The following is a 14987-nucleotide window of genomic DNA, read 5'->3' on the forward strand; positions in this document are numbered from 1 at the left end:
TCTTTAACAAAAGTACTGCGTTGCCGTCCAAGGACTAAAGTGCCGAAGCAGAAGAACAATTAATGTAATTGTTTCTTATTCTCTCTCCCCCGGTTCACCCTTTGTATTGATACTAATGCACCAAAAAAAGAGGAAACCTATTTAGAAGGGTCTTTGCTGAAAGGGGCAATCTGCAATTCAAACAGCTGCAAATCAGAAAACAAAAAAAAATATATATATATATATATACATATATACATATACACATATATATATATGTATACGTATATGTATACGTATATGTATATATATATATACATACATATATATATATATATATATATATATATATATATATATATATATATATATATGTATTATATATATATATGTATTGTATATATATGTATGTATATATGTATACGTATACGTATATATGTATACGTATATGTATATATATATACGTATATGTATATATATACATATATATATATCGTATATGTATATATATATACGTATATGTATATATATATATATATATATATATATATATATATATGTATGTATATATGTATGTATATATGTATACGTATATATGTATACGTATATATGTATGTATATATGTATATATATATATGTATACGTATATATGTATGTGTATATATTTATATATATATGTATATGTATATATGTATGTGTATATATTTATATATATATATGTATATATGTATGTATATATATATGTATATATATATATGTATATATATGTATGTATATATATATGTATATAGATATGTATATGTATATTTGTATATATACATATATATGTACTACCGTTCAAAAGTTTGGGGTCACTTAGCCTGCCATATGTGTATATATGTACGTATATATATATATATATATATATATATATATATATATATATGTCACTGTGTGTGTATGTATGTATGTATGTATGTACAGTTGAAGTCGGAAGATTACATCCACTTTGGTTGGAGTCATTAAAACTCGTTTTTCAACCACTCCACAATTATCTAATTAATAAACTATAGTTTTGGCAAGTTGGTTAGCCTCTCTGGGATGGGGGGCAGTATTTTCACGTTCGGATGAAAAGCGTTCCCAGAGTAAACCGCCTGTTACTCAGGCCCAGAAGCTAGGATATGCATATCATTATTAGATTTGGATAGAAAACACTCTGAAGTTTCTAAAACTGTTTGAATGATGTCTGTGAGTATAACAGAACTCATATGGCAGACAAAACCTGAGAAAAATCCAACCAGGAAGTGGGAAATCTGAGGTTTGTAGTTTTTCAAGTGACTGCCTATCCAATATACAGTGTCTGTGGGGTCAGATTGCACTTCCTAAGGCTTCCACTAGATGTCAACAGTCTTTAGAACGTTGTTTCAGGCTTCTATTGTACAAGGGGAGCGAATAAGAGCTGTTTGAACCAGTGGTCTGGCTGAAAGCCTTTTGTTTAGTCACGCGCGCAGTCGTTCCCTTTCATTTCTAAAAGACAAAGGAATTGTCCGGTTGGAATATTATTGAAGATTTATGATAAAAACATCCTAAAGATTGACATGTTTCTACAAACTGTAATGGAACTTTTTTGACTTTTTGTCTGGTATTTGGACATAAAGATGAACTTTATCAAACAAAACGAACATCTATTGTGGAACTGGGATTCCTGGGAGTGCATTCCGATGAAGATCATCAAAGGTAAGTGAATATTTATTACGCTATTTCTGACTTTTACTGACTCAGCAACATGGCGGGTATCTGTATGGCTTGTTTTGGTGGCTGAGTGCTGTACTCAGATTATTGCATGGTGTGCTTTCACCGTAAAGCTTTTATGAAATCTGACACAGCGGTTGTATTAAGGAGCAGTTTATTTTTAATTCGATGCATAACACTTGTATCTTTCATCAATGTTTATGATGAGAATTTCTGTAAATTGATGTGGCTCGCTGCAAAAATCACCGGATGTTTTGGAAGCAAACCATTACTGAACATAACGCGCCAATGTAAACTGAGATTTTTGGATATAAATATGAACTTTATCGAACAAAACATACATGTATTGTGTAACATGAAGTCCTATGAGTGCCATCTGATGAAGATCATCAAAGGTTAGTGATTCATTTTATCTCAATTTCTGCCTTTTGTGACTCCTCTCTTTGGCTGGAAAATGGTGTATGTTTTTTGTGACTAGGCGCTGACCTAACAATCGCATGGTATGCTTTCACCGTAAAGCCTTTTTGAAATCGGACACTGTGGTTGGATTAACAAGAAGTTTATCTTTAAAATGGTGTATAATACTTGTATGTTTGATGAATTTTAATTATGCGATTTCTGTTTGAATTTGGCGTCCTGCACTCTTTCACTGGCTGTTGTCAAATCGATCCCGTTAATGGGATTTCATCCCTAAGAAGTTAGACATCTACTTCGTGCATGACAAGTAATTTTTCCAACAATTGCTTACAGATTATTTCACTTATAACTCAGTGTATCACAATTTCAGTGGGTCAGAAGTTTACATACACTAAGTTGACTGTGCCTTTACACAGCTTGGAAAATTCCAGAAAATGATGTCATGGCTTTAGAAGCTTCTGATAGGCTGATTGACATCATTTGAGTCAATTGGAGGTGTATCTGTGGATGTATTTCAAGGCCTACCTTCATACTCAGTGCCTCTTTGCTTGACATCATGGGAAAATCAAAAGACCTCAGAAAAATAATTGTAGACCTCCAAAATTCCAGCTCATCCTTGGGAGCAATTTCCAAATTCCTGAAGGGACCAAGTTCATCTGTACAAATAATAGTATGCAAGTATAAACATCATTGGACCACGCAGCCGTCATACCGCTCAGGAAGGAGACGCATTCTGTCTCCTAGAGATGAACCTACTTTGGTGCGAAAAGTGAAAATCCCAGAACAGCAGCAAAGGAGCTTGTGAAGATGCTGGAGGAAAGAGGTTCAAAAGTATCTATATCCACAGTAAAACAAGTCCTATATCGACATAACCTGAAAGGCCGCTCAGCAAGGAAGAAGGCACTGCTCCAAAACCGCCATAAAAAAGCCAGACTACGGTTTGCAACTGCACATGGGGACTTTTTGGAGAAATGTCTTCTGGTCTGATGACACAAAAATAGAACTGTTTGGCCATAATGTCTATCTTTATGTTTGGAGGAAAAAGGGCGAGGTTTACAAGCCGAAGAATACCATCCCAACCGTGAAGCACGGGGGTGGCAGCATCATGTTGTGGCGGTGCTTTGCTGCAGGAGGGACTGGTACACTTCACAAAATAGATGGCATCCTGAGGAGGGAAATTGTGGCTATATTGAAGCAACATCTCAAGACATCAGTCAGGAAGTTAAAGCTCGGTCGCAAATGGGTTTTCAAAATGGACAATGACCCCAAGCATACTTCCAAAGTTGTGGCAAAATGGCTTAAGGACAAAAAGTCAAGGTATTGGGAGTGGCCGTCACAAAGCCCTGACCTCAATCCTATAGAAAATGTGTGGGCAGAACTGAAAAAGTGTGTGCGAGCAAGGAGGCCTACAAACCTGACTCAGTTACACCAGCTCTGTCAGGAGGAATGGGCCAAAATTCACCCACCTGATTATGGGGAGCTTGTGGAAGGCTACCCAAAACGTTTGACTCAAGTTAAACAATGTAAAGGCAATGCTACCAAATACTAATTGAGTGTATGTTAACTTCTGTGATGAAAAAAATAAAAGCTGAAATAAATAATTCTCTACTATTATTCGGACATTTCACATTCTTAAAATAAAGTGGTGATCTAACTGACCTAAGACAGGGAATTTTTACTAGGATTAAATGTCAGGAATTGTGAAAAACTGAGTTAAATTTCTTTAGTCATTTAGCAGACGCTCTTATCCAGAGCGACTTACAGTAGTGAATGCATACATTTTCATACTGGTCCCCCGTGGGAATCGAACCCACAACCCTGGCGTTGCAAACACCATGCTCTACCAACTGAGCCACACGGGACCAAATGCATTTGGCTAAGGTGTATGTAAACTTCCGACAACTGTGTATCATATTAATGCAAAAGCAGCTTTATGCTGAGAGCCCAGTGTTTCTTCAACTATTACTTGAGCGAGGCGCCCTGGCCTGATCCCAGACCTGTTTGTGTGTATGTTTGGGCTAAACATCAGATTTGGGATCTGGCTAAGAAGGATGGTCTACGGTAGTTCATCTCAACTGGTTTTGCCTCGGGACCCAAATTGAACCAGGTTGTCTCAGTCGCCGACCCCTTAACTATACTTAAGAAAAATTATTCAGAGATCAAATTATGAAAAACTGAGTTTAAATGTATTTGGCTAAGGTGTATGTAAACTTCTGACTTCAACTGTGTGTGTGTGTGTGTATATATATATATATATACATACACACACACACACACACATACACACATACACACATATATATATATATATGTCCACACACACGTAATTATGATCCGAGTCTTACTTTTCAAGGGAGAGAGAGAGGAGGACGGGTGGGCGGGCGGCTGTGTAAACGAGCTGGACAGCCGGTTTGGTGGGGTGTGAGACAGACCAAAGAGGGGTGGGGCCCGTTTGAGTTAAGGATAGTGAATTGGAAGACCGGCTGTTGTACCTGTGTGCTTGTCCCGCTTATGCCTTAGGGGTCTGAGTCTGACTAGGGCCTGCTCACGCTGGTTCATTAATATGGGGCCAGGGAAAACAATGGGGCCTGGGAGGGAGAAAGAAACTTTCACATGCATGGACACAGCAGGGTCACAGATTGGCAGAGATACACAATTGTCACACTGCAGCATAACAACTACTAAAACAATAGTACAACACACTGCAAAATCACAAATACACAAGCAAAGGGGAAAAATCACAAGGGCACAATACTGAAATATGGGAAACACAATCATAGCAAGGACAATGTCTGAGTACTCTTTCCATGCCTGTATTGTTTATGGCCCCACACAGGTCACTGCACCCATCAACACACACGTCAACCACCAAACCTACACTAGCAAACACACATACACCCTCCCCTTGTCACTAATCCCCATCCCATACTCACAATTCCCTCCTAGTCGTTGATGTTTTGGCTTTTCTCCTCCCCAATCACACAAACACCTTCCACTATCCCCTAGACCTTTGTCCCCATCCCCTTCTATCCCATATTTCTTCCCTGCTTCAGCCTTTTCTCCATCCCAAAACACAAACCCAACCCAATACCGTATCCCCTATCGATTCCTTGCCCGTACCTCGTCCCTCCTCCAGCCGGTGTCGGCGGTTGATCCGCTGACGTTTCTCCTCCTGCCGGATCTGGATGTGCTCCTCGATGTTGACTCCTGGGGGGGGGGGGACAGGCACAGCTGAAACACACACCGCCCCACGGGAGAGAGAACCACGTGGAGGAGGAGAGACAAAGACAACACACAACGTGGATGAATGGAGGGAGGAGACGACGACATGGAGAAGCGATGCATCTTCACATAGGATAGAATGACGTAAACCCATTGCCTTGAAACTGACATGAGTTAAGTTTATTGTTTCATTAGCCTCGACATCCTAACTAAATCACGCAAAATTGTTTAACATTACTAATTTAGTCTGGCATCCTCCAATAGAGGCACTTGGCCTGGTAAAAAAAGACCTCTCAGAAATGATGTGCTGGTTGGTCTGATGTGATCCAATCACAAATACATTTCATTCAAAACCCCTCATTGCAGATGAGTACAAATGGATTAGATGTCTGGGGGTATCGTTGGACGGGACCACAGTGTCTCCCGACCCCTAATGTCTCAGCCTCCAGTATTTATGCTGCAGTAGTTTGTGTCGGGGGGCTAGGGTCAGTCTGTTATATCTGGAGTATTTTTCCTGTCTTATCCGGTGTCCTGTGTGAATTTAAGTATGCTCTAATTCTTTATTTCTCTCTTTCTCTCTCAGAGGACCTGAGCCCTAGGACCATGCCTCAGGACTACTTGGCCTGATGACTCCTTGCTGTCCCCAGTCCACCTGGCCGTGCAGCTGCTCCAGTTTCAACTGTTCTGCCTGCGGCTATGGAACCCTGACCTGTTCACCGGACGTACTACCTGTCCCAGACCTGCTGTTTTCAACTCTCTAGAGACAGCAGGAGCAGTAGAGATACCCTGAATGATCGGCTATGAAAAGCCAACTGACATTTCCTCCTGAGGTGCTGACCTGTTGCACCCTCGACAACCACTGTGATTAATATTATTTGACCCTGCTGGTCATCTATGAACATTTGAACATCTTAGCCATGTTTTGTTATAATCTCCACCCGGCACAGCCAGAAGAGGACTGGCCAGCCCTCATAGCCTGGTTCCTCTCTAGGTTTCTTCCTAGGTTCTGGCCTTTCTAGGGAGTTTTTCCTAGCCACAGTGCTTCTACACCTGCATTGCTTGCTGTTTGGGGTTTTAGGCGGTGTTTCTGTACAGCACTTTGTGACATCAGCTGATGTAAGAAGGGCTTTATAAATAAATTTGATTGACTAAATGACGGAAAAGCCCGTCTGGATTGGTGAAGTGAAATAATAGTGTAATATAGCGAGATTCAGTTTGAATTTCAAGGCTACAGTTTCACCCCCCTTATCCTAGATCTAAGGAGCAGCATCTATCTTGAGCTTTGCATGAAGACAAACAAGACAGACGTGCTACTAGCTAGCTACAGTTGAAGTCGGAAGTTTACATACTCTTAGGTTGGAGTCATCAAACTCGTTTTTCAACCACTCCACAAATTTCTTGTTAACAAACTATAGTTTTGGCAAGTCAGTTAGGACATCTACTTTGTGGATGACAGAAGTAATTTTTCCAAAAACTGCTTACAGACAGATTATTTCACTTATAATTCACTGTATCACAATTCCAGTGGGTCAGAGGTTTACATAGACTAAGTTGACTGTGCCTTTAAACAGCTTGGAAATTTCCAGAAAATTATGTCATGGCTTCAGAAGCATCTGATAGGCTAATTGACATCATTTGAGTCATTTGGAAGTGTACCTGTGGATGTATTTCAAGGTCTACCTTCAAACTCAGTGCCTCTTCGCTTGACATCATGGGAAAATCGAAAGATATCAGCCAAGACCTCAGAAAAAAATTGTAGACCTCCACAAGTCTGGTTCATCCTTGGGAGCAATTTCCAAATGCCTGAAGGTACCACGTTCATCTGTACAAACAATAGTAAGCAAGTATATGGGACCACGCAGCCGTCATACCGCTCAGGAAGGAGACGCGTTCTGTCTCCTAGAGATGAACGTACTTTGGTGCGAAAAGTGCAAATCAATCCCAGAACAACAGCAAAAGGACCTTGTGAAGATGCTGGAGGAAACAGGTACAAAAGTATCTATATCCACAGTAAAACAAGTCCTATATCGACATAACCTGAAAGGCCGCTCAGCAAGGAAGAAGCCACTGCTCCAAAACTGCCATAAAAAAGCCAGACTACGGTTTGCAACTGCACATGGGGACAAAGATCATACTTTTTGGAGAAATGTCCTCTGGTCTGCTGAAACTGTTTGTCATAATGACCATCGTTATGTTTGGAGGAAAAGGGGGAGAACACCATCCCAACCGTGAAGCACGGGGGCCTCATGTTGTGGGGGTGCTATGCTGCAGGAGGGACTGGTGCACTTCACAAAATAGATGGCATCATGAAGTAGGATAATTATGTGGATATATTGAAGCAACATTTCAAGACATCAGTCAGGAAGTTAAAGCTTGGTCGCAAATGGGTCTTCAAAATGGACAATAACCACAAGCATACCTCCAAAATGGCTTAAGGACAACAAAGTCAAAGTATTGGAATGGCCTTCTCAAAGCCCTGACCTCAGTCCTATAGAAAATGTGTGGGCATAACTGAAAAAGCGTGTGCGAACTAGGAGGCCTACAAACCTGACTCAGTTACACCAGCTCTGTCAGGAGGAATGGGCAAAAATTCACCCAACTTATTGTGGGAAGCTTGTGGAAGGCTACCCGAAACATTTGACTTAAGTTAAACAATTTAAAGGCAATACTACCAAATACTAATTGAGTGTATGTAAACTTCATACCCATTGGGAATGTGATGAAAGAAATAAAAGCTGAAATAAATAATTCTCTCTACTATTATTCTGACATTTCACATTCTTAAAATAAAGTGGTGATCTAACTGACCTAAGACAGGGAATTTTTACTAGGATTAAATGTCAGGAATTGTGAAAAACTGAGTTTAAATACATTTGGCTAAGGTGTATGTAAACTTCAGTGTTTCTTCAACTATTACTTGAGCGAGGCGCCCTGGCCTGATCCCAGACCTGTTTGTGTGTATGTTTGGGCTAAACAGCAAATTTGGGATCTGGCTAAGGAGGATGGTCTACGGTATTTCATCTCAACTGGTTTTGCCTCGGGACCCAAATTGAACGAGGTTGTCTCAGTCGCCGACCCCTTAACTATACTGAAGAAAAATAATTCAGAGATCAAATTATTTAATCACTTTTTATCTGGATTTAGTCGATTAACAAGAGAACGTTGCCGGGCGTCCCTTTATCAACCCACAAGATGTGCAAACATAAGCACCAATGCTTGCTAAATAGTGCATAATCTATTGTAAAATATGAGTTGCATGAAGAAATATTTGTGGGAGAAAAAAATATAAGATAGATAGATAGATAGATAGATAGATAGATAGATAGATAGATAGATAGATAGATAGATAGATAGATAGATAGATAGATAGATAGATAGATAGATAGATAGATAGATAGATAGATAGATAGATAGATAGATAGATAGATAGATAGATAGATAGATAGATAGATATAGTCAAGGATATGTTTTGTATAATTCTACAAATTCCTAGAAAAAACATAGGCCTACAGCCTATTTTAGTTTCCCTTACAATAAAAACATTACAGTGTAATCCATTTGAACAAACGTATTTGTAGATTCAATTAGTAATAGAGTTATAGTAATTAATAAAGTCCAGTTACAGCCTCTTTTGACAAAGTAGAAATTAAAAAGATAATGTGAAATGATTTGCTGTATTCCTAAATAAAAGCACCAATACAATTGTAAAGGATGAATTCCATAAATAAATAGCATATTAATTTAATTTTACATTCATCGTGTTACTTTTACTAATTGCTTAGTAGCCCTAACAATGCTTCTGTGCGAGTGGTCATGTACTGAATGCATGGACAACACGGATATCTAGGAAAAAGTATACATTTGGAAATAGAGCTGCACCTCTTGAATTATGAAAGTTATTTGACAAAGGTTAGTGCAACAGAAACTGCCGAACATGTTCTTTCTGATACTATATAGAAATTAAAATGTTTTACCTGCATGTGACTCTGAAGGAGGATTTGATGCTCCTCTCCATGTAAATTACAAGATGTGCCCATTTCTTCATGTACAATTTGACAACTGATAGGCATAATATTGTCACTCATCAGATTGTACATTTAATTGTGTCTATTGGCTAACTCTTAATATGTGTGAAATTAGTTTCGGTATAGTTTAGGTGTAGTTTCGTCTGGCATCGTTTGTTTCCCGCTCATCAACTTGGATAGAGTTAAGGATATGTTTTGCATTAATCTAAAGGCCTACTACAACACAGCATGTTTTAATTTCCCTTACAATAAATTGGATTAGTAATGGAGCTACAGTAAATTAAACAGTCAAGAACGATATCAACCCGCAAGGTGCTCGGTCAAATTATTAACATGAGCGCCAACACTGTTCAATAGGCATGACAAACTCATCATTACAATATTACTGTTCTAAATTAAATCCACCTCTTCATCATTCAGTTAGAAATCATTTAAATTCAATGAATTAACTTGCACAATTATCACCCATTCCGTCTATTTGTCATTCATTCAGTGGGCTGGCATCGTTTGCGTCGCTGGATAGAGTCAAGGATATACCTTTTACATTATTCTAAAGGCCTACTGCAACAAGTAGCATGTTTGTTACCCTTACAATAAGTTAGATTAGTAAGCGTTATAGTAAATAAAACAGTTCCATAACAGTTTATTTTTACAAAGTAAAACTTAAGAGAATGGTATCAACCCCCAAGGAGCGCTGTCAAATTGTTTGCTGCTGATAAATAGGCATAACAAACTCATCATGACACTATAGTCTAAATTAAATCAACCTCTTTACCCTCCTTATCATTCAGTTAAAATCAAATTAGGCCTAAAGGTGCAAAATTACAGTCCATTCAACAATTTGTCATTCATTCAGTGAGAAGAGAAAGACGCATTAGCGCCTGGCTGGGTACCAATGTCCTACAGCACATTGTCTTGGTGGGTTAAGTTAGGAATAGGTGTGAAAAAAGGTTCTAAACACTTTTCTGTTTGTGATTTCTGAGAAATGAGAAGTGTAAAATACAAACATTTAGGAAGTCAGGGAAGGCGCTGGACGTAGCATTTGTTTGGGGCTGATATTTTTTTAGGCGGTTCTAGTGTTAAATTCAGATTAGGGAATACATATTTTTTACTCAGACACCTGCGACCCAAATCACCAGTTGAGAATCGCTGGTCTAGGGCAGGGGTGGGCAATAATTGCAGCTCAAGGGGCACATCGGGATTTAAAAATTCAACTGAGGACCTCATTCTTTTTTTATGTTATCGTTGGAAAGAAAACTGAAATTGCTCTGTTTGTCCTAACCGCAAATAACAGACAGAACCGTGGTTACATGAGTTACCTCTATTGCTGTTATTTGGCTGGCGCCTGGTCTCGGGAAAACATTGGCTGAGACATGTAGCTATGGTAAAGCAGTATGCTGACATGGAATGACAGACAAAATAGAAATAAAAGAAGCAGACAACAGTAATGGCTTGTGACAGAGTGCCTTCACTAAGTATTCACACACCCCTTGACATTTTACACATTTTGTTGTGTTACAGCCTGAATTTAAACTGGATTCAATTTTGATTTGTTGTCACTACACACAGTACCCTATAAGGTCAAAGTGGAATGATGTTTTTCAAAATATTTACAAATTATACTCAACAAAAATATAAAAACGCAACATTTTCAAAGACTTTACTGAGTTACAGTTCATAAGGCACTCAGTCAATTTAAATCCTAATTAGATCGTAATCTACGGATTTCACATGACTGGGAATACAGATACGCATCTGTCAGTCACAGATACCTTAAAAGAAAAAGGTTGGGGCGTGGATCAGAAAACCAGTCAGTATCTGGTATGACCACCGTTTGCTCCATGCAGCGCGACACATCTCATTCGCAAAGTTGATCAGGATGTTGTATGTGGCCATTGGAATGTTGTGCCACTCCTCTTCAATGGCTGTGCGAAGTTGCTGGATATATGCAGGAACTGGAACACGCTGTCGTACACGATCCAGAGCATTCCAAATATGCATCTGTGGCTTTGTGTTGTGTGACAACACTGCACATTTTAGAGTGGCCTTTTATCCACAGCACAAGGTGCACCTGTGTAATGATCATGCTGTTTAATCTGCTTCTTGATATGCCAAACCTGTCAATTGGATGGATTATCTTGGCAAAGAAGAAATGCAAAGAGATTTTTGAGAGAAAACAGCTTTTTGTGCGTATGGATAATTTCTGTTGCGTTTATATTTTTGTTCAGCGTAATTAAAACTTAAAATCTGAAATATCTTGAGTTAATAAGTATTCAACCCCTTTGTTATGGAAAGACTAAATGAGTTCAGGAGTAAAGATGTCCTTAAGTCATAAGAAGTTGCATGGACTCACTCTGATAATACTTTTTAAAGTGATTTCTGAATGACCACCTCATTTCTGTACCCAACACATACAAAAACAGATTCAACCACAAAGACCAGAGAGATTATCCAATGCCCCTTAAAGGGCACCTATCGGTAGATGGATAAAAAAAATAAAAGCAGACTTTGAATATCCCTTTGAGCATGGTGAAGTTATTAATTACACTTTGTATGATGTATCAATACACCCAGTCACTACAAAGATACAGGATCAACAACATGTTTGTTACTCCACAATACTAACCTAATTGACAGAGTGAAAAGAATGCCTGTACAGAATAAAAATATTCCAAAACATGCATCTTGTTTTCAACAAGGCACTAAAGTAATTCTGCAAAAAATGTCCTGAATAAAAAGTGGTATGTTTGGGGCAAATCCAATACAACACATTACTGAGTACCACTCTCCACATTTAAATTATAGTGGTGGCTGCATCATGTTATGGGTATGCTTGTAACCATTAAGGACTGGGGAGTTTTCAGGATAAAAAATAAACGGAATGGAACTAAGCACAAGCAAAATCAGAGGAAAACCTGGTTCAGTCTGCTTTACACCACACACTGGGAGAGGAATTGACCTTTCAGCAGGTCAATAACCTAAAAACCAAGGTTAAATCTACACTGGAGTTGCTATCCAAGAAAGTGAATGTTCCTGAGTGGCTGAGATAGTTTTTACTTAAATCTGCTTGAAAATCTATGGCAAGACTTGAAAATGGTTGGCTAGCTATGATCAACAACCAATTTCACAGAGCTTGAAGAATTTTGAAAAGAATTACGGGCAAATATTGTACAATCCAGAAGTGCAAAGCTCTTATAGACTTACACAGAAAGACTCACAGCTGTAATCGCTGCCAAAGGTGATTCTAACATGTATTGACATAGGGGTGTGAATACTTATGTAAATGAGATTTTCAATACATTTGCAAAAATGTCATTAAAAAAATTCCCTTTGTCATTATGGGGTATAGTGTGTAGACGGGTGAGAGAAAAGAAATGTCATCAATTTTGAATTCAGGCAGTAACAACAAAATGTGGAATAAGTCCAGGGGTGTGAATACTTTCTGAAGAAACTACATAGTGTGAAAAAGGTTGTGACTGTTTGAGAATGACTACACCAAACTTGAGCATGCAGATATATTGAACAACTGTTATTGTGTGTTGTACCTAGTAGTAGATCTAGTGGTATCATCTCCTTGACAGCGTCGAAGATGCCCCTCTGTCTGACCTCCTGTCCATCAAGCTCCCTGGCGCAGGCTTTGCAGCAGCCACACGCTGAGCAACCAGACTCCCCAGAACCACAGCCACAGATACTGAGTGGGAGAGAGAGAGAGACAAAACATCAATACAAACAAACAGATAGACATCCACCAGACAAGAAAAACCAAAGCATACAAACACACACACAGAAACAAATATCAGTTAATCTTATCAGCATTCAAATTACGTTTGGGATGGTGTTCCTCGGCTTGCAAGCTTCCCCCTTTTTCCTCCAAACATAACGATGGTCATTACTGCCAAATTTTGTTTCATCAGACCAGATGACATTTCTCCAAAAAGTACGATCTTTGTCCCCATGAACAGTTACAAACCTTAGTCTGGCTTTTTTTATGGCAGTTTTGGAGCAGTGGCTTCTTCCTTGCTGAGTGGCATTTCCGGTTATGTCGATATAGGACTCGTTTTACTGTGGTATTTAGATACTTTTGTACCCGTTTCGTCCAGCATCTTCTGGGATCGATTTGCACTTGTCGCACCAAAGTACGCTCATCTCTAGGAGACAGAATGCGTCTCCTTCCTGAGCGGTATGACGGCTGCGTGGTCCCATGGTGTTTATACTTGTGAACTATCGTTTGTACAGATGAATGTGGTACCTTCAGGCATTTGGATATTGCTCCCAAGGATGAACCAGACTTGTGGAGGTCTACACTTTTTTTGTAGACCTTGGCTGATTTCTTTTTGATTTTCCCATGATGTCAAGCAAAGAAACACTGAGTTTGAATGTAGGCCTTGAAATACATCCACAGGGACACCTCCAATTGACTCAAATGATGTCAATCAGCCTATCAGAAGCTTCTAAAGCCATGACATCATTTTCTGGAATTTTCCAAGCTGTTTAAAGGCACAGTCAACTTAGTGTATGTAAACTTCTGACCCACTGGAATTGTGACACACTGAATTATAAGTGAAATAATCTGTTGGTAAACAATTGTTGGAAAAGTTACTTGTGTCATGCAAAGTAGATGTCCTAACCGACTTGCCAAAACTATAGTTTGTTTACAAGAAATTAGTGGAGTGGTTGAAAAACGAGTTTTAATGACTCCAACCTAAGTGTATGTAAACTTCCGACTTTAGGTACTCATTTAGGTAGGTTACCTTTGGGTTCTTGGGCACAGGAATTATGGTGGTCTGCTTGAAACATGCTGGTATTACATAATCGGTCACGGACAGCTTGAAAATGTCAGTGAAGACACTTGCCAGTTGGTCAGCACATGCTCGGAGTACACATCCTGGTAATCCGTTTGGCCCTGCAGCCTTGTGAATGTTGACCTGTCTATAGGTCTTTCTCACATCAGCTACGGAGAGCATGATCACACAGTCGGCCGGAACAGCTGGTGCTCTCATGCATGCTTCAGTTTTGCTTGCCTCAAAGCGAGCATAGAAGTAATTTAGCTTGTCTGGTAGACTGGTGTCACAGGGCAGCTTGCGGCTGTGCTTCCCTTTGTAGTCCGTAATAGTTTGCGTCGAGTGCAGGTACGATTCAATCGAGTGTAGGTACGGTGTAGTACGATTCAATCTTAGTCCTGTATTGAGAAGTTGCCTGTTTGATGGTTCATCGGAGGGCATAGCGGAATTTCTTATAAGCATCCGGGTTAGAGTTACGCTCCTTGAAAGCGGCAGCTCTAGCATTTAGCTCAGTGCGGATGTTGCCTGTGATCCATGGCTTCTGGTCGGGAAATGTACGTACGGTCACTGTGGGGACGACGTCATCGATGCACTTATTGATGAAGGCAGTGACTGATGTGGTGTACTCCTCATTGCCATCGGAAGAATCCTGTAACATATTCCAGTCTGTGCTAGCAAAACAGTCCTGTAGCTTAGCATCTGCGTCATCTGACCACTTCTGTATTGACCGAGTCACTGGTACCTCCTGCTTTAGTTTTTGCTTGCAAGCAGGAATCAGGAGGATAGAGTTATGGTCACATTTGCCAAATGAACACGTCTCTGTGTGTGGAGA

The 14987-nt window shown here is 39.5% G+C and overlaps 1 protein-coding gene across 1 annotated transcript in view; it reads right to left on the reverse strand.

Moving 5' to 3' along the window:
• The window catches only part of LOC100380858 (E3 ubiquitin-protein ligase MYCBP2), a 356005-nt gene that overhangs the window by 211926 nt on the left and 129092 nt on the right, over window positions 1–14987 (reverse strand). Inside the window, 3 exon segments of the mRNA XM_045707688.1 lie at window positions 4620–4715; window positions 5248–5358; window positions 12920–13065. Coding sequence (XP_045563644.1) covers window positions 4620–4715; window positions 5248–5358; window positions 12920–13065 — 353 coding nt within the window.

This window comes from Salmo salar, chromosome ssa25 (assembly GCF_905237065.1).
Source record: "Salmo salar chromosome ssa25, Ssal_v3.1, whole genome shotgun sequence".
NCBI lineage: Eukaryota > Metazoa > Chordata > Actinopteri > Salmoniformes > Salmonidae > Salmo > Salmo salar.